This window comes from Maylandia zebra, linkage group LG7 (assembly GCF_041146795.1).
Source record: "Maylandia zebra isolate NMK-2024a linkage group LG7, Mzebra_GT3a, whole genome shotgun sequence".
In the NCBI taxonomy this organism is placed as follows: Eukaryota; Metazoa; Chordata; class Actinopteri; order Cichliformes; family Cichlidae; genus Maylandia; species Maylandia zebra.
Window position 1 is genome coordinate 681,025 of NC_135173.1, and position 26,023 is coordinate 707,047.

The window sequence follows — 26,023 nt, forward strand, 5'->3', positions numbered from 1 at the left end:
AGTTCAATAAATTCTTTGTAAGTGTTGGGCCAGACTTGGCTGAAACAATTCCTGATATAACAGATTCTGTAGAGAAAGAAACTAGACTCATTGATCGCAATCCTCATTCAATGTTCTTAACGGCAGTAGAAGAAAAGGAAATCATTGATATTGTTGGGAAATCACAAACAAAAAACTCTACAGACTCTGACGACATTGATATGGAAATCGTTAAGAGAGTGATAGAGGGCATTTCCAAACCCTTAACACACATTTGCAATTTGTCCTTACAAACTGGTACATTCCCAAAACAAATGAAAACAGCTAAAGTAACACCACTGTTTAAAAATGGTGACAGACACCAATTCACAAATTATAGGCCTGTCTCTCTACTTTCTCAATTTTCAAAAATACTGGAAAAAGTCTTTAGTAATAGACTTGACAAATTTATAGATAAACACAAAATAATAATGGATAGTCAGTATGGTTTCAGATCAAATAGATCAACATCATTGGCATTAATGGAACTGATCGAAAATATCACCAACAATATAGATAAAAGACAATGTATAGTTAGTGTATTCATTGACCTAAAAAAAGCTTTTGACACAATTAATCATGACATATTACTTGATAAACTGGAGTACTACGGCATTAGAGGAGTGGTGTTAGAATGGGTAAAGAGTTATTTGAGAGACAGGCAGCAATTTGTGAAAATTGGGGAATATCAATCAGAGTGTATGGACATTGTTTGTGGAGTTCCGCAGGGGTCAGTATTGGGACCAAAGCTGTTTATCCTCTATATCAATGATATATGCAGAACATCAGATATACTACAGTTTATTCTATTTGCAGATGATACAAATATTTTTTGTGCTGGAGAGAACTTACAGCAGCTTTTGGAAATTGTCACACAAGAAATGATTAAACTGAAAACATGGTTTGATAGAAATAAGCTATCATTAAATTTGGAAAAAACTACATTTATGTTATTCGGAAATTGTAAAAAAGATGCAGGAGCAAAATGATTAGTAAACAATGTTGAAATAGAGCAAGTTTCGGATACAAAATTTCTGGGTGTGATAATAGATAACAAAATCTGCTGGAAACCTCACATAAAGCATATACAAGCCAAACTGTCAAGAAGCATCTCCGTACTAAGTAAAGTTAAATATTTTTTGCCTTCCAAATCACTCCGGGTACTTTATTGTTCACTTATATTGCCATATTTGGAATACTGTGTGGAAATTTGGGGAAACACATATAAAACTGCACTTCAACCAATATGTAAAATTAAAAAAAAGCAATCAGGATGATTAATAAAGCAGGATTTAGAGACCATACTAACATCATGTTTTTGAAATTAAAAATACTGAAGTTTATGGATCTTATAAAATATAAAACTGCAAAAATTATGTACAAGGCCAGATACAATATGTTACCAGGAAATATACAGAGGATGTTCTATGACAGAGAAGGAGACTATGAATTGAGGGGGAAATTGAATCTAAGGATTCTTAAAGCACGGTCAAAGGTTAAAACCTTTTGTGTCACTATTTATGGGGTAAAACTGTGGAATAGTTTTACTATAGATCTACAGCAATGCTCAGGAATTAGTAAGTTCATGAAAATACTTCGAAAACTGATTTTGGAAGAATATGATACCGATAAAGATGATCACCCATTGTATGTATAAAAATATCAAATTATATCCAAATTATATCAATCACGGTAGCCAAGTTTATATAGGTTCTCCTCGTGTATCGTGTGGAGTATGTGATGATGGGAATTAGGTGAATTATGTGGGATCAATAAGATGTTGAGCAGGGGTAGGAATTAATAAGTATGTTCATACTTCTTCCTACTCCTTTTCAGACCAAACATTGTTACATCATGTCAGACGATTTTGTTTTATTTCATTATATATTTTTTGTTTATCTGAACACATACGTGTGTGTATTAGAGATGGACCGATCCGATATTACGTATCGGTATCGGTCCGATACTGACCTAAATTACTGGATCGGATATCGGAGAAAAATAAAAAATGTAATCCGATCCATTAAATATCACGAAAGCAGCTCACAAAACTTGCAACACGCCGTAACTCACCTCAGAACGTTAGCACGTCAGAGCAGTATGCATCACGTGATAGAGCAGCTGTGGCATGCAGGACCGGTCGGTGTTCTGGATAGCATTTGGAGCTTTGCTAGCAACCTGGCATTTCATCTCCGACAAAGTTATCCCCGAGAGAAATAAAGCAAGTGTGTAAGTCCATCTCTGAATGTTTGTAAAGCATTCCTGCCTTAAGCTTAACAAGCGACTGCCTCTTCTTGCTGCTACTTCAATCATGAAACTGCTTAAATGATCAGCTGATCGGCTTTTCTGTCGCGAGTCCGTGTCTCTAGTTTGCTTTTGGCCCACTTTGCACCAGAAAGAGGAAACCAGCGGATAAACAACAGCAGCACGTTTAAGCTTGATCAGCTGTTGTTAGAATGTATTTAATATTACTTTCTACACCAGGATCTTTTTCTACATAGCTGACGCTGGTAACTGTGCAGGGGTGGAGCTAGCAAAGTTTAGCCAGGGGGGCCGATAGGGCATGAACAGGGAAAAGGGGGCACAAAGACATACTTTTCTTTCTTATTCTCATTTAAAATGTCTAGCTTTTAATAAATAATTATCTGACACCCAAAGTTTTAATTTGATGCAAAATGAATAGAAGTCCATTACTGCATATAGTAACTATTAAGTCTAATATATATACCCTAGTAAGCTATAGTACTTTTTCCTTTGGGAAGGTACCATCTGTGCAGTCTGCAATTTTGTTGAAGAAAGATGTTGAATCTATTTAATATTTCTTGAAAAATAATTGATTTCTGTGCATTTTTTTTTTCACACTGCATCAAATTAAGGTTGATTACGTCGATTAAGCATCATGAGGTGGAGCGTGAGGGGTGGTTCCCTATTTTTTATTTATTTATTTTTGTTGTTGCTGGGAGTTGGAACCCTATTAGTTAGGTTGCTTAATATTTATGCTAAGTACTCTTTAAAATACCAGAATAGGGAGGATGGTGTAGGTTTAAGTTTATTAGATTGATCAGTATTGCTGAACTATGAAATATTTTTTTTGCATACAGGTATAACAGAATAGCTTTAGTGTAGTTGTTGTTTTAAACTTGAGTATGAACTTATACAAAATGCAGCAAGATATTTAAAAAACAGTTTTGTTGATTAAAAAACACTATATCGGATTCATATCGGTATCGGCAGATATCCAAATTTATGATATCGGTATCGGTATCGGACATAAAAAAGTGGTATCGTGCCATCTCTAGTGTGTATATCTACATATATATTCGTATCTGTAAATGAAAATATATGTAGTGTGTATATATTGTTTTTTGTTTTATATGTCTGAAACAAATAAAGATACAATACAAAAATACAATACAATAGGTGTAGCCTGCTGAAGGACTCCCATGATGCACTGGGTGTTTCTTCTTCACTCACTATGTGTTAACAGACCTCTCTGCATTGAATCATATCTGTTATTAACAGCAATAGTATAGATATGTAAGTATACTACAGAAATGGGTCTATTATGGTATGTTATAATGTACACGGTATGAAGTATGTTGTGAATATTCTATAACTATAAGTATGTACAGGCTGTAGTGAGTACAAGCTATGTACAGGCTATGAACAGGATATAAATATGAAAAACTATACAGAATATGAAATAAATAACTTTACAGAATCTGAGATATACAGCTATACAGAAATGGGAACTATGCAAGTTGTAAACAGTTGTAGGGTTAAAGATTATCGAATGTACAGAATGATTATTTACACAGAGCTATACAGTAGTGCAGTTATGATAAGTGAGGGTGTAGATAGTTTCTACAGAGGCTATATAGAGTGCTAGTGGTTGTGAGTGGTGGTTCAGTCCATGTTATTATTGTGTGTTTGAGGGTACAGTTGTCCATTGTGTGTGTGTGTGTATGTTCAGTCCATGAGTTTAACGTGGGTCAGATGTCAGGAGGCAGAGTTCAGGAGTCTGACAGCTGTGGGGAAGAAGCTGTTCCGGTACCTGGTGGTCTTAGTCCGGAGGCTCCTGTGGCGCCTCCCAGAGGGCAGGAGGGTGAAGAGTCCATGTGATGGGTGACTGGGGTCTCTGATGATTTTCCCAGCCCTTTTCAGACACCGCTTCCTGTAGATGTCTTTTATGGCAGGAAGTGGTGCTCCGGCGATGCGCTGGGCAGTTTTCACGACCCTCTGCAACGCCTTCACTGGTACTTTGTTATTTCGTTTCCTATCCAGCTACCTCGGTTTATCACTTTATCAGACATGCACAGTGCTAGATGCTTGGGAGCAGCTTAACCTCACAGCACGGTAGCTAACCTAGCCTTTAACCCAACTAACTGATGTCAACTCCCCTCCGCTCCTCCCATCAGTGACCTTTCAGCTCAACTTGTAGTGTAGACATGACAGGTGGAGATGTCACCTCCTCAATAACAGCTTGCTCAGTTTCTCCTGCTGATCTTCCTCCTCCAGTCCCTCCCACCTCTTGCCCTGCAGCTGTAAGGTCAGTGTACATGATCACCTGCCCTATGCTTTTCCTTAACTTCCATTAGTCTGGCACCTTGCAGTACTAAGGCACAGCTACAAACTGTTTGACACTGTAGCTGACCTTCTGAAGTCCTTGCATTTTCATCGCCAGTTTGAAGTTTAATTGTAGGAAGTTAGCTCAAACGTCTACAATGTTACACCCTCGAGCTTCTCAGGATAATAAGAATGGCAATGATGATTTTCTTTTCTACACAGGAAGCAAAAGAAGAATATTTAAGGCTATGACACACTGAGGTTTCCAAACAGCAGCTGTCTGTGTCCATCCTGGGCTTCCTTCACCTGATCAGATCGACAAATCCCAGCCAGTTGGTTGGTTGGTGAATGTTTGGTTCATCCAATCTGAAAGAAGGGCTAAAATGACTTTCCACTTGTTGGTTTACCTTTCTTCTTTCACTGAAGAAATACTCATCTTTTTTCTTGGTTGTTTTCAGACACTACTACTACAGATAGACTTTAAAGTTCTGATGCTGGCCTATAAAGCTCTGAATGGTTTAGGACCAAAATACATCAGTGACCTCCTGACCCAGCATGAACCTTCCAGATCCCTCAGGTCATCTGGATCCGGTCTTTTATCAGTTCCCAGAGTCAGAACCAGACACGGAGAAGCTGCATTCAGCTTTTATGCTCCTTATATCTGGAACAAACTCCCAGAAAGCCTCAGATCAGCTGAAACACTCAGTTTATTTAAATCCAGGTTGAAGACTCACCTGTTCTCAGCTGCATTTGAATAAAGCACCAAATCCACACTTTAAGCTTAAATTTCAAAACTTACATTTAACTACTGATTTTATCTGTTTTGATTTTATATACTGTTGTTTGTTTGTTTGTTTGTTAATTAGTTAGTTAGTTTATTTGCTTGTTTTATTCAATTTTAAATCATGCTTTTTATTTGTTCTTGTTTCTAATGTCTCTGTAAAGCACTTTGAATCACCTTGTTGTTGAATTGTGCTATACAAATAAACTTGCCTTGCCTTGCCTTGCCTTACAGAGATAGTGGGCACAAAGGGGAGAGAGGGCTTTTGCTGTGGCTGCACCCAGACTGTGGAACAGTTTACCTCCTCACATCAGATTCTCCACAAGCCTAGGAACTTTTAAAACTGCTCTTAAAACTCACCTCTTCTCATTGGCTTTTAGCAAGGTTTAACTTACTGTTTTAACTTATTGTTTTATCAGTGAGGTGTTTTATGTACTTGCGTTTTATTGTATTTTATATTTGTAATTTATTGTACAGCACTTTGGTCAGCCTTGGTTGTTTTTAAATGTGCTTTATAAATAAACTTGACTTGACTTGACAAAGATATGATGGAGCAAAGAAGGAGCTCCCAGCTCTTTCTAGTCTAGTGTTGACACTAAAACTACATGTGCCAAGATTCTGCCAATCCATCACATTCATGCTGATTTAAACACCAGTTAGATTAGGGGATGGCGTGCTCCATCAAGTCCTCCATCAGCAGCAGCGTCCATGTTCTAAGGACCCTACTGACCATCAGGTCACCAGTTCTGATAGATGGTGGCATTCGTGCAGACTGGTTACAGAACTGCTGTTCTCGTTATTGACCAACCTTTATCACATCTAAGATGTGCCCACAGCTGCTAGCAGATATTTACAGGAAACTGACTCGCCCAGCAACAAGAGCACAGCTCAAACAGTGACTGCGATAGTGCAGAGATCTGTGTCTCTGCAGCCGGTATAAGCACATGTGTGATTTACCTGGTGTGTAAGTGAGGAACTTGTAGGCCATGTGAGCCAGCGGTAGGATGGGGATCATGCAGTTATCGCCATTGGTTTCGATGAAGTCGTGGCGAGTGATGGCAGTCGGATCGATGTGGTGCTCCCTGAATGGTCGAAGAAATGCCTGCAAAGAAAAGAAATGAATAAAACTATTCTCAGTCTAAGCTCCGACGAGTTTCTGCTCGTACAACAACTGGCTTTAGAGGGAGGACTTTATTTAAACCATCATTATCTTATTTTTATATGAAATGAAAAATACTGAAGTGGTGGCCTTTCCAAATCAAAGTAATCCACACAGATCCCAAACTAGACTCTGCTCGCTGTTCCTGCCTCAGCAGCTGCACATCCGCCCGATCCTGACTGAGAAGTGCGGATATATCAGTGAATCTACAGGCCAATCCATCCACTTCAGTTGTATGTTGTTCTGTATGCACTTTGTAACTCGCAACAGCTAGCAGGAGAACTAGCGTAGCGTGGAGGACGATGAAGGTGAGAAAAAGCAGCTCGGAGTTACCGACTGCCGTTTTTATATGTTTGCAAAGCTGTGCAGACGGCGGTGAGTGAGTCGGCGTCACCTAAACGCTTTGGCTTCTTTTGTTTGCTCGTTTTCATGTCAGAGAGACATTTAGTCCATTTGTTTATGGCCAATGACATTTTTATGCACACGACTGCAGCGGAGGTTAAATCAAGATTTGGTTCGACTGCACACTTTTAATCCAAAGGTTTGATTTTATTCATGAACCATTTTGAGAGGCTCAGACGTTGAGATAACAGCGTATTAATAACACAATCATGACATCAGGACACAAATGAATGGAACAGGGTGAAGAGCCGATCTAGTCTGTGCTAAATAAAGGGGCTACAGTTACATGCACATACAGGCTGAAAGTCATCGTTGGGTTCCTCTAATGAATTTAAATTCACTTTAAACCACAACACAAAACCATGTTTATCCTCTTTACGCCAATGCAGATCAAATACACACACACACACACTCACACACTTAGTGGTGCTGAGCACCCTGTGCAACCCCAAAGCTCATATCCAGCATCCTAATAAACCACAGAACAGCAGTCAACTTGTGCAAACACACTCATACACATAAATGACCCATGGACACCCCACCAATTCAAAAATGTGTGCTTTAGAACACACACAGACACACACACAGACACACACACCCAGCAAACCCCAGCAGCACTGTGCAGAGGCAGACACCCGTCTGTGAGAGCATGGGGGTCTCAAATGAAAGACTGAATCTGAATCTCAGAAGCACAAAAGAGGACAGAAAGAAACACACCCACATGCACACAGAGGATAAAGGTAATTTATTTCTCTGTGTGGAAAAAGCAAAAAGAGGAAGGTTTGCATGTGTTTGTGCACAGTGCGCATTTATCCGAGTGCGTTTGTGTGCAGCCGTCGAAACATCAGCGTGAAAACTCATTATTGTCGGGTTAGCCGCTCGAAACAATCGCACACGCCTATCAGCAGACATCGTCGGTAGGTGCCACTGCAAACGCTGAAACTATCTGTTGATATCCTCACAATTACGTGCCCAGCTCCCTTCTCTACCGCTGCTTCCCCCTCCTCCATCGTCCCCCTCCTCTCACCGCAGCCCTCAGCTAGATGAAAGGCCGGCTAAGCCGCAGAGGTCGTGCCGAGAGGGGCGGCACGGGCGCTCCCAGTTAACGGCGGGCCACCGGTCGCTGCGTGTCCTCTAATCCCACACCGTTTAACGGCCTGCCTTGCACGACATCCGTTAATCACCAGCTCACATCGCCCATCGCCCCAGCAACCACCGCTGTCCCACTGCTTGGACGGACACGCCCTTCCACCCCCTTCTTTTTTTGTCCTTCCAACCTCGTCTGCTGTATTTTTTATTAGTTTCTCTCTTTTTTGGGCCCAACCTTACCATCCTTTAATATCGCACTCTTTTTTCCTCCTTCTGTCCTTTAAATAAGAACCGACTTACATCATTCAATTAACTCTCTTTCAATGCTCCAATCAGCCTCACTGGAGAGTTGCCTTGAAAGAGATTTGTTCGTTAACGACACAAGGACAGAAGTAGCGATGCTTTTAAAATATGACTGCACAAGTGAACTAGATGGGGAGAAAGGATCTTAAAACATATATCCCAAAACTGTAAGCACATCTGGCAAATTTCCGTGTGAATCGAGCATCATTGGGAACTAATGAGCGTGACTTTGTCCTCAAAGTGGTGTCATTAGAGGACTGCTAAATCCTTGTTGAGTCAATTAAAGCTCAACGACACGATGACGACAAAAAGCCTCCTAAAGGAAATGTGGAAACGCTACAGGGAAATTGTCGAGCACTTCTTAAACTAGTGTTGCAATTTATCACTGCTGAGTAGAGAAAAGGCTTTCTGTAGACTCACAGAAAGAACAAATTGGTGTTACACAATTTCTCCTGGAGAGCAACAACCTCGCAGTGTACTTTGTGCAATAATTCTCGCCCTATTTTGTCTGAACAACAACATATTCCAACTGTGATGTGGACAGAAGCATGCATCATAATGCGCTCTCTGAATGTGTTCGTACACAAGTTTGTACTCCAGATTTTCTTTTTCTTTTAAGCCAAATGCTGATATGACGCATGTACTCCAGAGTACAGCGGGTACTGGCGGGTTACGTTTCCATGAGGACAGCGGCTGACTGACTCCACTAGCTTCCTTACTTTGACGCATTCCTTAACTGACGACTGTTGTTACTTTGTAGCTAAACACACGAAGCCCCATGTTTCACTAATGACACACAGACTAATTCTAGCACCCAACAGCAGTGCTTGTTACTGTAACTGCCATAAAAGCCTTGATTTGAATAAAGTCTTTAATCAAACCACCTGTTTTAAAGAAAAACGTCTTCTTCAGCTGCTCCCACCCACAGACGTTTACTTTACTGGGTCTAAAAATCTAAAGCTACACAAGTCCAAATAAAAGCGTGTGTGTGCAGATGAATGATAACTGTTTAAATCAGGCAGCTACCACACTTTCAACATCAGCAGGAGAGCAGCAGTGACACAAAAACACGACCCACAGTCTGAAATATAAGGTGTGACATGAGACGTGTGGGATGAATTCGATGACCTTCAGTGGGAGCCGGTCTGAGACGAGACACGTTGAACAGCTTGGAGATCAGCGGTACATAAAGTACAGACAACACATGTTTACACAGGTCATCACAGGTAGAGGCGACAGGAAACTGGACATACATCAGCAAAAACAGAATAAAATAACAGAAGGCAAAAATAAAGGACAGCGCCAACTTCTAACGCTCTAATATGGCCGCCATTAGCCTCAGGTGTTCTGAATCACGCTCGTGTTTGATATTCAAACTAACGCTAACCGGGAGCACGGGCCGGCTTTATTCTCAGCCTCACAAATGCAGCAGAGGTGGACGCTTTATTTCCAGCAGACTATTGTCAGCCCTCTGTTCTCTGTAAAGGTCCATTCTTCTCTGCCAGTTAAAGTCTTTATTAGAGGTCTCCTACAGTGTCCAACACACCATGCAAATCTGTGACTGCTGCTGTGCCTTTGGTCCCAGTAACTACCCCAAACCTCAATAAATGCCACATTAGAAATAAACATCACACCAAATAATACCTTCTGCAAACACAACAAGTAACACAGGGATCCTAAAATTACTGTTCAGCATCATCTGATAGTACAGTGCACATATCAAATAAATATTATTAAGGTAGCATCTAAAAATAGAGACATACATTAGGTACAGCCCAAATTACACGAACCATTAGAAATCCTCACATCGAAGTCAAGACTGTCGGTGCTGCAGCTAATCAGATTACACTGAAGTACTGGCAGTAATCTCAAGCCGGAATCCAGCAGGCTGCTGAGCAGAGACATATTTGATTCACACACAACAACAATGCTAATTAATCAATTCATGTTTTTTTTCCTGGTGTGTTTGTGCAATAACTACAGTCATGTATACAGCCTTTCATTTTACACGTTACATTTGAATGAGTACTGCATGTACTGCATGTAACTACATAACAACATCTGTACCTGTTCGTGGTTTTAAGGTTGGAGCCAAACATCTGTATTTATGTTTAAATACATAATCACCTTGTATGTATAAAGAATACAAGCAGACACGGGATTATTTTAAATGAATTTAAAACAAACATCATTCATTCCTTCGCGTGCACTGCACTGATAGACGACAGCGCTCTACACAGCCAGCCTCCAAGCTGTTACACTCACGAGCTGGTAGCCAACCATGCAAAAATAAGGAGCTGCAACACAACAGTCTACAAATGCAGCACTGTAGTGATGAGGTGTGACAGCCTGCACGTGTCATCATGTTTAACACAAAGCTCAGAAAGACAACGAGGAAACAATGAATGACATGCATGCATCACGCTGGAGACGTGTTTATATAATGTTGTTTGAATCACATTAGAATCTCTAAGTCGTTATAATATCAGTCAAGTACAGCAAATACTGTCTTGTACTACAAAAATACTACAAATTGCATTACAGGTGTTAAGGTGATTCTGGTGTTTGCGGTCATATTTAACTATGATAATAAGTATTTGTAAATAAAACACGTTTGCATATGTTTGCAGTTTTTCAGTCAAAGTAACAAATGGTGTGAACTGCAATCAAAGTGTGAACAATATCAAATTATTATTAATGATGTAGTGATAACATGTGGGACAGTGTGATTAATGCCTACGGTTCTTACAGGGATGCTTCACACATCAGCTTCCATTTTTCACACATTATTTATATATGAATAATTCATAAATACAAGGAACAGTAGATGAAACGCTCCCACACTTCCACTCACTAAATTCACACGCCATTAATCAAAGTTCACATGAACCAATCTGCATGCTGCACCGGATCATACTGATTTTAATTGGATGAAATGAGGATAACCTTTACTCTAATTGGCTGAGAGGAGTGTGTGGATTACTGTAACGCAGCCACATAAATATGTGCATACTGTATGTGCACTGTGCGCTGAAAGGTCGTCAATATTCAAGGTGAGACTGTTCACAAGTGACCCCGTGTGTGCGCGTGTGTGAGTGCAGTGGACATTACTGCCTACAGGGAAATCGCTTTGTGTTACACTGACATTTAGCTTCAGATCACTACGGAAGTGCAAAGCTGTGGGGACGGGGGCGACTGCTACCACGGTGATGCAGTCCCAGGAAAGCGAAGACACCAACTTTTTTCAAAACCTCCAACTGTAAAAACCAAAGAAACCCGTCCCATCTGGCTCGCTGGGATTATTCAGGAAAACTGTACCAAAGCAAGAACGATGCAAAAATAATGGATCTGAGGATGGACGTGTTTTTAAAAAAGGCTTTTTTAAAATACTATCATTTATAAAGGTGCTCTTCTGCACTCATTTCAAATACCAGGCGCTTTCTGACAAACAAATAAAATAAATGAAAATGACATCAGCTGCCTCGTCAGTGCCGCTCTCATCCCACAGACGCTCCAGTTCAGTCAGCAGGACATGAACCCATTCTCCACCTGCTGCAGGTATCAGCTGCAGTGGCCTTCCAGCTCAGAGTGCATTTAAAGTGCAGGAAAAGCACTGCAGTCACCCGCCTGCAGTCACCCGCTGCAGTCACCCGCCTGCAGTCACCCGCCTGCAGTCACCCGCCTGCAGTCACCAAGACTGTACAAGAAGCACGATGAGACTGTGGACTCACAGCAGGGAGTCAGCCAGCGGGGGAACAGGCGAAGGACAGAGCTAGGTGGACTGTCCACTAATAAGAACTGTAACTGTGTGGTACTTCTCGATTAATGAAAAAATAAATATTAAAAATGCCAAAACTTGTTTCCAAAAGTGTGCACAGGTGGCGCTGATACAGGTATTTCTGACAGTAGGCCCAAATAACCTGACACTGGGCCATTTGACCTTTGTGTTCTGAAAGGTCACTAAAGATACAAAAATATATGTCACTACTAGTAATACTACTGCTGCTGCTACTACTAGAATATTTTGGTGTTTGGGACATACGACTTGTATTTCTTTTGAAGAGCAGACATTAATCTTCCTTCTCTGTTTAAAGTGCGGAGCTCAAAATAAGAGAGGACGAGATTTAACAACCAAGCTTGGAAAAAGTAAACAGTCGGCTGTAAGATGAACAGTTTGACTTTGTCCTTCTATGTTGAGGGAAAAAAGAATGATGAAGGGAAAATGTTTGCATAACACTCAGAAGCAATCGAATGAACCATGTGATCTGCTAAACTTACCTTGACTGAAGAAACTTAAGAAGCCAAAGTTGGTGACAAAGCAGCTGCTGTATCAAAACCATTGCAGTGATTGCTTGGGTTGAACTACGAGGGGTTTAAAAGGGTCTCAGACGTTTGGGGAGTTGGTTGTAAATGTCTGCAGACAAACCAAATCAATGACCAGGAGCTTTCCAGTGCAACCAGTCTCTCTGACCAGCCTGTAGGCCTGCAGAAATGGAGCTTTACCAATTGATTTCACAGAGACAGCCAGCAACAACTAGTCAGTGATTACACACTTTCCAGGTGACCAGTGGTTACCAGCTGGTCAGCGACCCGCCTGTCTGACAGAGGCAAAGCAGAACCGACACTAGTGAGACTGCTGCACACCTGATTCAGAGTTCGGTTGGCAGGAAAATGAACTTGATTTGATGTGAAATTATTCAAAGGTGTTTGATACAGCCTGCCTGCCTGCGTGCGTGCGTGCGTGCGTGCGTACCTTCCCAATAACAGGGATGTCCACCGACCCCCAGGTATCTGCTCCCCAGTGCACAATCCCCGATGCAAAATCTGCCGTCACTATTCCGAGGACTGTTACATAAATGCAGGCGTGGACAGAGAATTACAAAAACTTGATTAGAGGTGTACATGAACTCATGAAAATGATTATTAGCATTTACATACAAAATCCCAGCCATCACAGTTTAGTGACTTCGTGTGAGTGTCAGCTTACCGATGCCGAGGACGATCTTGTAGATGTGAACGGTGGAGAAGTGCAGGAGGAGGAAAGAGAAGTTGATGATGAAAAGAAAGAGGCACAGGATCACACACACCCACTCCTGGAGCCGTTTACCTGAGGACGACACAGAAACACCTGACACTGCTGGGCCGACAGGCAAATACAGACAGACAGTGGGTGTCTGTATTAATGAAGGGGGGGTGTCCGCTGGGAGAACGCGTCGCTTTTTACCGAGGGTCAAAGGACCCGTCGCCCACAACGACCACGCCCGTGTGTCCAGGCTGTTAATATGTAATCAGATGAAGACAAGTGTACTCCAGGCTGCGGGGTCATGACCTCTCATATGTGAAACACTGACACGGACGCAGCACCGAGCAGCACACACACAAGGGCTGTTTCAGGTGGGAGGTAGACCTCATAGGTCAGCAGTATCAACTAAAGAGGAAGAACAGGGACTAACTAAAAGTACTCTATTGCAATTCAGCAATATTAGAAGGGAGAAAGCCTCCAGCCAACAGCACTGAAGATCAGAGATAATATATTATTGAAAAAGAGCACGCAGCATAGAGCGCGCAGCATAGAGCGCGCAGCATAGAGCGCGCAGCATAGAGCGCGCAGCATAGAGCGCGCGACGTGAGCGAGAAGCGTCTCCCACAAACTTGCGGTCTTCTGAATGGCGCCTTGCTTCCTTCTTTGCGGTCCTTGCTCGCGTGACCTGCCAGCTCAAGCAGGAAACGTGACATCGTTCAGTAAATAAAGCCACAAATATAAACCACCGCTGTAATGTTTTTAACTCACTTTCTTCTTCTTTTACAGCCACGCCCCCCACGCCGTTCTCCTAATCCTTCTGTCATTGCCAATCTAATGTGCCTTTAAAACTTTAATGTGTCCAGATCCTAATGTATCACACAGCATTAGGAGCCTATAAGATATTCATGACAGTTTTTTCTAATAAAGCACACAGGCCTGTAGACCTGAGTATGAATATGCTATCAGCCTCTCATATGGACTGAAGCGGTCACCCGAGATTTAGAATATGTGATTATGGATATTTCACGAATCGTCAAACGTGACCCTTCACCTTCTAAAAATAGACGCCATCAAAGTTGTAAAGAAGCAGATGGTAGAAACTTCTAAATGACTTTGACTTTGCTGGTTGTTGAAAATTGTTTTGAAAAACTTTCAGCTGTGAACGAGTCGTTTGGTGCGCTGATAACCACATACTCGGCTTGATTCAAACAATCATCTTTAACAGGAAGTCTGTACAGATTATATTTAATGTACTGCTGAAAAACAAAGTCAAAGGAATACATTTTAACCAGAGTTCAGCATCAAATCAGTTAAACTTCGAGGATATTGGTGGGGAACCTCCAAAGAGGTTTTACAGTGACGTCACTTTACCCCTCGTCATCTTCTCTGACTGCTCTTACAGGAGTCAGGGTCACTGCTGGTATCATGATACCTGGACCCTCCAAAGGCTGCAAATGTTGTCCAACTGCTCCAAGATGGCTCAGTCATACATGCCACTGGCAGAAGGTTTGCTGTATCTCCCGGCACAGTCTCGAGAGCATGGAGGAAATTCCAGGAGAAAGGCAGTTACTGTAGAAGATCCATCAGTAGAGTGGACATCTGCTCCTCTGTCCAAGGAGGAACAGCAGGAGGAACTGCCAGAGCCTGACAGAAGGACTTCTAGCAGGTGTGAATGTCTCTGACCAACCAATCAGAAAGAAGACTTCATGAGCCCAAAATCCTCTAGTGAGCCCTGTGTTCACTGTGCAGCGCCATGGAGCCTGGCTGCTGTAATACCAGAACAGGCAGGTCCGCCACCAGCACATGTGGCAAACATGGGTCTTGATAAGGCGTGGGGGATGCCCGTAACCTCGTTCAGCATGTGGTCAGTGACGGTGTAGGGGAGGCACTGAGCATACTCACTGAGGAACAACAGCATCCTGATTACTGTCAAGTATCAGGATGAAATCCCTAAACTACTGTCAAACATTACGTTGGTGCAGTGGCTGCTGGTTCCTCCGAGTGCACAACAACGCCGGCCTCATGTGGCGAGACAGTGCGATCAGTTCCTGATAACGCCGACTGGCCCCGGTGTTCGCCTGACCCAAATCCGGTAGATCCCCTCTGGGAATGATGCTTCGATGTCAGATCCATAGTCTCATCAGGAGCATGGCCCAACATCGGCACACACAGAAGCACACGGGGCCGTACGAACTACTGAGGACCATGTTGAGGTGCAACATTATGCTGCGTTACTTTACGTTGATTTGGGGGTTCCTTTGAATTCAGCCCTTTGTGCAGAAGGTTGATCGTTTTCCTGTAAGTGACGCTGCATGCTCCAGTTTCTAACACCGTCCATATCAGCACAGAGATCAGCAGGACCCTCTGACATCTGATGTGTTTTCAAAGTGTTCCTTTAATTGTTTCTTAGTAAGATAAGATAAGATAAGATAGAACTTTATTAATCCCTCGGGTGGGTTCCTCTGGGAAATTCGATTTCCAAAAAAAGCACAGCAACGACCGAAGTTACAGTTACAGAATTGTTATATATATATACACACACACACACACACACACACATATATAAATACAGAGACAAATATAAATAAAATATACAAAGGGGATAAATAGAATAAATAGGAATAAAAAATAAAAATACAAGTGAATTGCACATTTCAAGTATTGAGTCTATTGCACTGTTGACTATTTACAAAAGGTATTGCACAGTGAGGTGAAGAGGCACTACAGCTTAGTTGTTCCCCCCTCCTTTGTCCTCCTGTCTCCCCTCCCTCTCCCCTCCAGAGAGGAGTTAAACAGTCTGATGGCGTGTGGGACAAAGGAGTTTTTAAGTCTGTTAGTTCTTGTCTTTGGGAGAAGCAACCTGTCACTGAACAGACTCTTCTGATTGTTTATGGCCGTGTGCAGAGGATGCCCAGCATTGTTCATAATGTCCACCAGTTTCTTTAATGTCCTTTTCTCTGCCACTGTCACCAGAGTGTCCAGCTTCATGCCGACCACAGAGCTAGCCTTCCTGATCAGTTTCTCCAGCCTGGATGAGTCCTTCTTTGCTGTGCTGCTCCCCCAGCACACCACAGCATAGAAAAGTACTCCAGCAACCACCGACTGGTAAAACATCCTCAGGAGCTTCCTGCAGATGTTAAAAGACCTCAGCCTCCTGAGGAAGTACAGTCAGCTTTGGGCTTTTTTATACAGGTGCTCTGTGTTGCATGACCAGTCCAGTTTATTGTCCACCCACAGCCCGAGGTACTTGTACTTGTTGACCACCTCCACCTCCTCCCCCTCTATCTGAACCGGCAGTGGACCTTCTCTGGACCTCCCGAAGTCCACAACCAGTTCCTTAGTCTTTGAGGTGTTGAGTTTCAGGTGGTTTGTGTGACTCCATGCGACAAAGTTCCTCACCAGACTTCTGTACTCCTCTTCCTGATCATCCCAGATACACCCCATGATGGCCGTGTCGTCTGCAAACTTCTGAATATGGCATAATTCAGAGTTGTAGCAGAAGTCAGAGGTGTACAGGGTGAAGAGAAGAGGGGACAGCACAGTTCCCTGTGGTGCTCCTGTGCTGCTGACCACTGTGTCAGACGTGATGTCCTTCAGCCTGACGTACTGTGGTCTGTCGGTGAGGTAGTCGGAGATCCAGGCCACCAGGCAGGGGTCCACCTCCATCCTGTTCAGTTTTTCCTGAAGCATACAGGGCCGGATGGTATTAAAGGCACTGGAAAAGTCAAGAAACAGGATCCTGACCGTGCCTTTTCCCCCATCCAGGTGTGAGTGGGCTCTGTGCAGGAGGTACAGGATGGCATCCTCCACTCCGACACCCGCCTTGTATGCAAACTGTAGTGGGTCCTGGGCATGTTGTACCTGTGGTCGGAGGAGGTTGAGGAAGAGCCGCTCTAGAGTCTTCATAAGATGTGACATCAGTGCCACCGGTCGGAAGTCATTCAGCTCATTGGGCCGGTTCTTTTTGGGGACTGGGACGATGCAGGACGTCTTCCATAGGGCGGGCACTCTCCCCAGTCGCAGACTGAGGTTGAAGACTCGTTGTAGCGGCTCCCCAAGTTCAGCAGCACACGCCTTTAGCATCCTAGGACACACCTTGTCTGGGCCTGCTGCCTTTCTGGGGCGAAGCTTCCTCAGTTGCCTCCTGACCTGATCCACTGTGACACTGGGAGATGTTTGGGAGGAGGGGAGGGGGGGAGATGTCTTGCTGCTGAGAGAGGGATTGGAGGAGGGGGGTGTCATGGTGTCAGGAAGGGGGGGAAGCGAGGGAGGCAGGAGAGTGGGGAGAGGACTCTGTAGTGAAGGTGAGGGTGAGGGTGGGGGGGTTGTGGGCTGGTCAAACCTGTTGAAGAAGTTGTTGAGTTCGTTTGCCTTCTCCACAGTCCCCCCCACTGTGCTTTTCTTGGTGTTGTGGCCTGTGATGGTTTTCACACCATTCCAGACCTCCCTCATATTGTTCCTCTCCAACTTCTGCTCCACCTTCCTCCTGTGGGTGTCCTTTGCTTCCCTCAGGCAGCGTTTCACCTCCCGCTGTGCTGCCTTCATCTCCTCCTTCACTTTGCTCCTGAAAGCCTTCTTCTTCATGTTGAGGACAGCTTTGACTTCCTGTGTTACCCACGGTTTGTTATTAGGATAACACCGTACCGTCTTAGCAGGGGCGACCGTGTCCACACAAAAGTTGAGGTAGTCTGTAAGACAGTGTGTCGCCCCCTCTATGTCCTCACCATGTGGGCTCAGGAGCACATCCCAGTCTGTGGTGTCATAACAGTCCCTCAGAGCATCCTCCTTTTCTGGGGTCCATCTCCGGATGGAGCGCGTTGTGACAGGCTGCCTTTGGACGAGGGGTGTGTATTGTGGCTGTAGGTAAACCAGGTTGTGGTCTGACTTCCCTAGTGGGGGGAGGGGGGTGGCTCTGTATGCATCTCTCACATTAGCATACAGTAGGTCAATTGTCCTGTTGCTCCTTGTGGGACAATTCACAAACTGGTGAAAAGCAGCCAGAGTAGAATCCAGTGTGGCATGGTTAAAGTCTCCAGATATAATAATGAAAGCCTCGGGGTTTTGTGTCTGAAGTCTTGCTGTGACTGTGTGTATTTTCTTTAGTAGTGGATAATATAAACATATAATTAAATCTTGATGGCTCATGCCAAGTATCGGCTGGTGTCACCGCTCCAACGCTGCTTCCCCAGCACATCACAGCAGAGTACATCGTAGTTTCCACAACTCAGTGACAGAAAACCTGTCAACATTTTGCAGAACTCACTGAAGGATCTCAGCTTCCTCAAAAATCAGAGCTTGTTCGTTCCTTTTCGGTCTCTCAGTTCTCGATGGGCACATCCAAGCATTGGGCCCAGACACGACATCACCTTCCTGTCTGAGGACAGACATAGGTCGTGTCGCCATCCTCTTCTTTCTGGAGTTGATCGCCATCTTTCTGGTCTTATTCACACACACCATATCATACCATTCACGTATGATATGGCGGTATTTATTTTCTTATTGTGTTAGGCAATGATAAGAAAATAAAATATCTCCTCCATACCTGCTTCATACCCTGGAGGACGGGGCTGTGGCTCCCCACACTCCCTAGCAGATCGTTACATGGAGAAACCTTTGGAATACAAGCATGCTGATCCACACAGGTATGCACACAGGTGTTCACAGACGCGGACTACAGCTTTCTTGGCTGCTGCCTCAAAGCACATTGTGTGCTGTCTATCTTATGTGCTGCACAATATCGTTTATTATTTAGTATCTATTGATATCTACTGCTAGCTAGTTTATTGTGATGGTGCTTTTTTTTTTTATTATGTTGCTCTTTGTTGTTTGCTTTCTCTTCTGTTTTTCTTTCTTTCTTCCCCCCCTTCTCACCGTCTCTTCTCCCCTTTGGTTTTCTTTCTCTCCCTCTCTTTCTTTCATTCTTTCTCCCTGTCCTATCCCCCAGTCATGTCTGTCCCGTTTGTAGCAACTGAAAATAAAATAAATTCATAATTATAATAAAGGTCAATCAAATGGACCAATATGGCAAGGCCATGATGATCCACTTGGTAAAATAAATCCGCTTGGCATCTTTCTTGGCCTTAAGACAACAATTCTGATGGCTAAAGATCCAAAAGAAAAAAAAAATTGCGATAGAATATGGGTAAAACACGCATGTGCAGTGCCTTTGTTTTCATACGCACATGGCCGAAAAAGCATGGCGGAAATGGAGAATGGGATGGGGGAAACCGGATCGTTGAGTGAAACGGATGAACCAGAATTGGTTTGTAAAAATGGTGCCACTTCAGTGGTGTGACACTGGTTTAGCTTTCGTCCGTCAGATACACACCAAAGCAAATTTTTTTGTCGAACATGCAAGCGGCCGTCATTATTGTCGTATTTGTCGGACTAAGATGCTCATAAATCTGGGTCCTAAACTCCGTCCGCTTCATGTCTCAAAGTCAACGAACACTGCAGCATCACTGAGAGTTAAAAACTGTCTAAATTCTTTCATCTTTAATAAAATCATCAGCGTTGCTGCTTTACCAGGTGTAACAGTTAAGTTTAACATCCAGGCATCCATGAAAACAGGATTTATTACATTTAACAGAGTTAGAAGTTAGCAGGAAGTTAGCTCACTAGTGTCACTAGTTACCTAAACATGATATAGCATGTTCTGACTGAGAGATTTCTGAAAAATTCAAACGTACAGCTCTGTTATCACTTCCAACATAAATGAAGACAGAAAACTAAACAGCAGTGACGTTTGTAGGGTTACTGAAGTTGGGCTAGCTGGTATATAATGATGTGCTACGTGATCGCTAGCTAACACAGCTATGTTAGCATAAACACAGTGAAGCTGGAGGATGAACGCTAACTTTTTTCCACTGGATAAAAGTTAGCGTGAAGGTTCCTCATGGTTAGGGACAAATGCAATCGATGGCAGGATGCTGTAAACGGACCAAACTTCAGTCAGGAGAACAACTGAGATAATCCATCCACAATACCAGGTTAGTCATTAATACACTGCAACAACATGGGAATAGAGCAGCTGTGATAGAATACAGCATTCATGAATCAATATTCAATAATATTGAAGTGGAGGAAGTAGAGCTGGGCGATAGAACGATAACGATATGTATCGTGATATAACTTTTACTCGATAGAGAAATTAAACTATCGCGATAGACCTCGCCGCTCTTGTCCTCAAAAAAAAAAAAAAAAAAAAAAAAAAAAGTCAGCCAATCCAAATTCAGTAGCGCAGAGCCGAACCAATCACAGCCGCAGCGTCACGTCGCGTGACTTGTAACTTACAGCACAAGTGCCAAGCCGCACGTGTGTTTGTTTGGGAAGCAGCCAGCGGGTAATGGAGCCAGCGCATAATGGAGGAAATGAGTGTGCCGACTAGAAAAATCAACCGAGCGTGACCGAAGAGAAAACAGATGATGGTTCCAACGCCGGAGAGATTGTCGAACGGAAGAGCCATAGAAGTTCCGTAGTGTGAAGGTATTTCGGCTATTTCAAGTCTGACAAAAAACAGAGTAGCGTGCACTGTAAATTGTGCCGAAAGCAAGTCTGGAAATACAATAAACTGGTGCATGCGTCACACTGTGCGCCACGTTATTGTTTCGGTGAAATGAATTTCTACAATACTGTTAATTCTACTCTCTGCAGTGTTTAAATGCTTACATATACACACAGTTACTGTCCCTCCACACATACGACTCGGTTCTGCTTCTATGCCCCAGCTTTGTTTACTTTTTCCCACCGAGGCTTCTAGACTTCTGATTGGCCAACATTTCTGCACGGTTAGGAATCTAGCGCCACCTGCTGCTTTGGCATGTTCATAGCAGCGTTTTCCTTCATTTCTGCCTTTATGTGTGGACGGGATTATTTTTTAAAACGAAAACGGAAAATCTCCGTTTTCAAAAATACCCGTGTACGTGTGGACGTAGCCTCAGTCTCTGACTGGAAGCGCTAATTCGTCATTCGGCTTTTGTCAGACTAAAGTAACTGTTAAAACTGTTTGAAAAGCTCAGCTATACAACAAGGAGAGATTGAGAATTTCCTTTTAGTTCTCAGTTTATTTGATATTGACAAAAGTTAGTCAGTTTTGTCTGTTCTTCTGTAAAACAAACTAAGATTTATTTTTAGAATTAATATTTTGTTTCTAAGTGGAATTGACAATTTAGTCTGTTTCATTTGTTCTATTTTGAAACTTAAACGCTTTAGCGGCTGCCTTTTGTGTAGTTTGCAATATTTGCCTTTATTTATCTGAAAAAGTCTCATGTTCCTTAAGTACATCTACCCTGTTGAACTTATTATGGGAAATAAATATTTAAATAAAAACAAGCTGCTGATTATTTCACATTTTACTTGTGAGCAACGGCACATTTAAATCTTACAAATATAGTTATTTGGCTTATATCGTGATAGATATCGTTATCGCCTGAAATGAAAAAAACATATCGTGATATGAAAAAATCTCATATCGCCCAGCTCTAGGAGGAAGCAAGAAGAATGAGTTGAATAAAGTTTGATTTATCTGACTGCTCTGTTTCGCTTAATGTGCCTTATAGTCCCGAGCAGCTTATGGTCCGAAAAATACGTATTTGACTTTTTTATTTGGCACACTGCAGTTTAATGTTGCAAAGCTCCTCTTTTTACCTCCAGTGGATATTATACATGGTTATGCTCAGGATATGTCAGCACATTTCTACTGCAAATGCCTTTTGGTTAAACTTTCAGCAAGGAATTTGCATTTGCACTGTTAAATGTTTATATAGCTTTAATGCACATAAAAAAACAGCTGCTTGTTTAAGTGAAAATAAATGGATGTTTTTTTGCGCTAGTAAAGTGGTGGAGTTGCATTTTGTATTTTGTCTCGCATCACTTATATCGTCAGTTATATCGTTATCGCAAATTTTCAAATACATATCGGGAAAAATATTTTGGGCCATATCGCCCAGCTCTACTTCACACAGATGATTCCTCACAGACAGCACTCACACATCCAATCACTACAGAGCATTTCTAAACGTGGCCTGACCCTGGGTGGTGCTAAAAATGTAAGGTGTACCAGGTGAACCTGTTCTGCTCATCACAAGAACAGATGCAGATACATGAATTTCATTCACAGGATAACAGGACAATAGCTAAAGGCCTGATTTCTTCACATTTATGTTATGCAACACGATTTTTTGGCAAGATATCCGAGACCTGCAGCTCTCAGCAGGTCATCAAAGCAAAACAAAGATCTACCAGCAGATGCAGTCTGAGACGGAGGAGTGGAGTCGCTTCATCTGCAGGAGGTTTAATACCCAGTATTAAACATAATATGAACTTTCACAGAACCATTGAAACCACTGAAATATAAGAAGAGAATAAGTGACGAAGAGAGTAGAAAATGTTTCGCGCAGAGATCCTGGTGAAGTTTTTAAGCTCCAACTTTGCAGCACAAAAACTAATCTCCAAATGTTCGTCTGTGTCGGTGGAAATGCTGCAAATTCTTCTTGAGAAAAGCATCACGTGTGAGCACCAGGCCCGTGGACACATCGATGGTACAAAGACTACGATACTGCGAACATGTGACGCAGGTCCAGTGTGTTTACATCATAGACACACAGTCCATACGAAGGTTAAGTGGACCACATTTAGCTCTGTTGTCTCCAAGCTTCATCTGACACCATTTTCTAAACTCTATCCCAAAGGCGCGCGCACACACACACACACACACACACACACACACACACACACACACACACACACACACACCTCAAGGGATCACTACACCAAAATTCACTCTCTCCATCTCTCTGACTGTCTGCATGCACACAGACAAAGACACACACTAACAGACGTACCATGACGCTCAAACTGATGGATTTCCTAACACATTTTCACATCTCTTTCTATCACACACACAATCATCTGACACATACACACATTCAGACACTCCATCTCCTTCACACACACACACCCACAGTGCAGGGCCGTGGAGCAGTGGGGCGGCTGTCAGGTGATGTGCGTCAGTCCTTGGATCCTCCAGCTCCCTGGTGAGGGGAAGGAAACTAGGACAGGCCTCCACAGAGCGCGTGCACACACACACACACACACACACACAAGCCCTCGTCCCTCAGGCCATGGCATTGCTGGATATCGCACACAGCTACAGACACACAAACAGGCTTTACGAGCATGTATGGACATATGTTAGCGTGTTTGAACACTCACACACCCTCAGCAAACACAAACCTCTCTCTCAATAAGAACACACATACTCGACCTGCCTTTACTGGGCACAACAACACCCAAATTAAAGGCACGTAAACACACACACACACACACACACACACACACACACACACACACACACACACACACACACACACACACAGGGCCAGAGCGGTGCACTCATTAATATCATTCTGACAACAACTGGCTCCCTGGCAACCTCTCTGCCATCGCTCACCCAGCAGCACCCCCTGCCTGCAAGCGTGCATGTGGGTGTGCACGGGGATTTAACCTGGGCGGAGCTGGGGGAGGGGAACGAGGGGTGCTAATAGGCTGAAATTAATCAACGCCGGCTGATTCGCTGTCTGGGGAATGAGTGGCGGGCAGCAGGCAGGAAGGCAACACATTGTGAATACTAATGTCCTAACACATAGGAAAGATGCCTTTACCTGAGCTTCTTTGTCAGGTACATACACAGTGAGTATGTAAAGGATGTGGAGCGTGAGTCATTTATACCCGTTTATACAGTAACAGCTGCAGTACGAGGCAGCAATACAAAGACTCCTACAATCTGTAAGAAAGAAGAAGAAGAATAGCAGGTCAAGTGTTCGGCACGCTAAGCCGGCTAAACCTCAAAGCACATCTGTTCCTCCCTCTCCCACAACAAACTGGAGCAAGAACAGATCCAGGTGTTCCACGTGTTCACCTTTTTCTCTTTCCTACGTGTGAAAACTTCCAATACGATGTTTGGATGTGAGGTCGCCGTGTTTCCTTGTGATCAGGCCGATGACAAACAGGAGCCCAGATACTTTGTGTGCACAGGCATAAAAGAGAGCCAATCAGAGCCTCGTTTGACATCGAGCCACTAATTTGCTTTTATGCATTAGTCCAATGGTGACACAGGGTGTACGGTGGTTCCTAAGAAGAGTCTCGCTGTCTTAGAAAGCTGCTGGCCATCGCAGCGGGTAATTAGGCCACAGAAGACTGACAATTTTGCTGGCTTTTGGCTCGATGGGAGTTATCAGATCATATCCATTATCAGAAAACCAAATGAGACCCTATCCCCTCATGACCTGCACGGGCAAATGATGGAGGACAGGGAGGCGAGAGGGAGATAAATGTAGGACAGTTCCTGATGTTGGTGTGGGAGTACACTTTATCGAAGGATTAGGAATTCTGGTTTTTAACTGTGTTACACTTAAAATATAGAAAACGTGCACATTGGTGCAGAAATGACAAATGTGTAACCATCTACAGGCCTGAATGATAAACCCGAGGCTGTGAAAGAAGATGTGTGACCCTGCACTGAAGAGCAGGGACGCTGCTTCTACCGTTTATTAAAAAAAGCCTTTCATCTCTCGTCACTGTTGTTCAATAGAAAGGTACAACGGGAAGCAGACAGGCAGGACTGCTTTAAGTCAGCCATTGTTTTTTAAGTGTGTGTAAAAGGGAGCTTAATTACATCCCTGTACAAGTGCACAGAAACCAGCGGGGCAGTGTACGGAGAGGGCTACAGGTGTTCATTAACCCTTTAAGACCTACCATAGAACCAAGGCCGCCAGAGCGTATATTATATGTTTACATGCTGTAGAGCCTTTTTTGGTTCAAGGTTCAAGGTTCTTTATTTGTCACATGCATAGTTATACAAGGAAGAAATATATATATATATATATATATATATATATATATATATATATATATATATATATATATATATTAGTGCTGTCAATAGATTAAAAAAAATTAACTAACTAATCTCACAATTTTCGGTTATTAATTGCGATTAATCTCAATTACTTTATTAATAGCCTGGCTCCAATTACATTTTTTTATTCTTTTAATTATCGTTGTTCACCGAAGTCCAGTGGTCTCCGGTGAGAGCGACATTCCTTACTTGCACAAGCTTGCTGGACTGCTGAGCCCTCTGGTCCCCATACAAAGTGTGCAGTCTCGACACAATGGTTCCTCTCGAGGGCAGATTGTAACACTCATCTCCTGATGCAGCACGAATGACTTCTCTCAGTCCATCATCTTCTACTATGCTAACTGGTCGGCAGTTTTTAGCTATCCAAACAACCAAGGAATTGGTTACCTTTTCTCTCACATTTTTTGTTATTCGTCCACAAGCACCATACTCCTGAAGCGTAGACTGGCGAGGTCCCGTAGAGGTGGATTCAGTTGGGTGTTTTGCTCTCAGGTGATACGCCAGTGATGAACTGCTTCTGTGGTACTTGAATTCAGCGTTGCAAATTGTGCATCTTACTCTCGTTTTGTCCAACAAGCCATCAGGCAACTTCTTAAAGAGAAACTTTCCACCCAAAAGTCCGCCCTCGTCCATGCTTGCGTGTGTTAGCTAGTGTTAGCTAGATAGTAGCATGGTGTCACTTCTTCTTCTTCTTCTTCTAATCATTTCTGTCAGGCCAAACGCCAGCATAGCACACTGTTGCCCCCTCCTCCAGAGGTGCTCATG

The 26,023-nt window shown here is 43.1% G+C and overlaps 1 protein-coding gene across 1 annotated transcript in view; it reads right to left on the bottom strand.

The window, feature by feature from the left end:
- The window catches only part of peds1a (plasmanylethanolamine desaturase 1a), a 61,244-nt gene that overhangs the window by 13,383 nt on the left and 21,838 nt on the right, over positions 1-26,023 (bottom strand). Inside the window, exons 2-4 of the mRNA XM_004569183.5 lie at positions 13,306-13,425; positions 13,072-13,163; positions 6,323-6,467 (exon numbers count right to left, since the gene is read on the bottom strand). Coding sequence (XP_004569240.1) covers positions 6,323-6,467; positions 13,072-13,163; positions 13,306-13,425 — 357 coding nt within the window. The remainder of the gene's footprint in view (positions 1-6,322; positions 6,468-13,071; positions 13,164-13,305; positions 13,426-26,023) is intronic.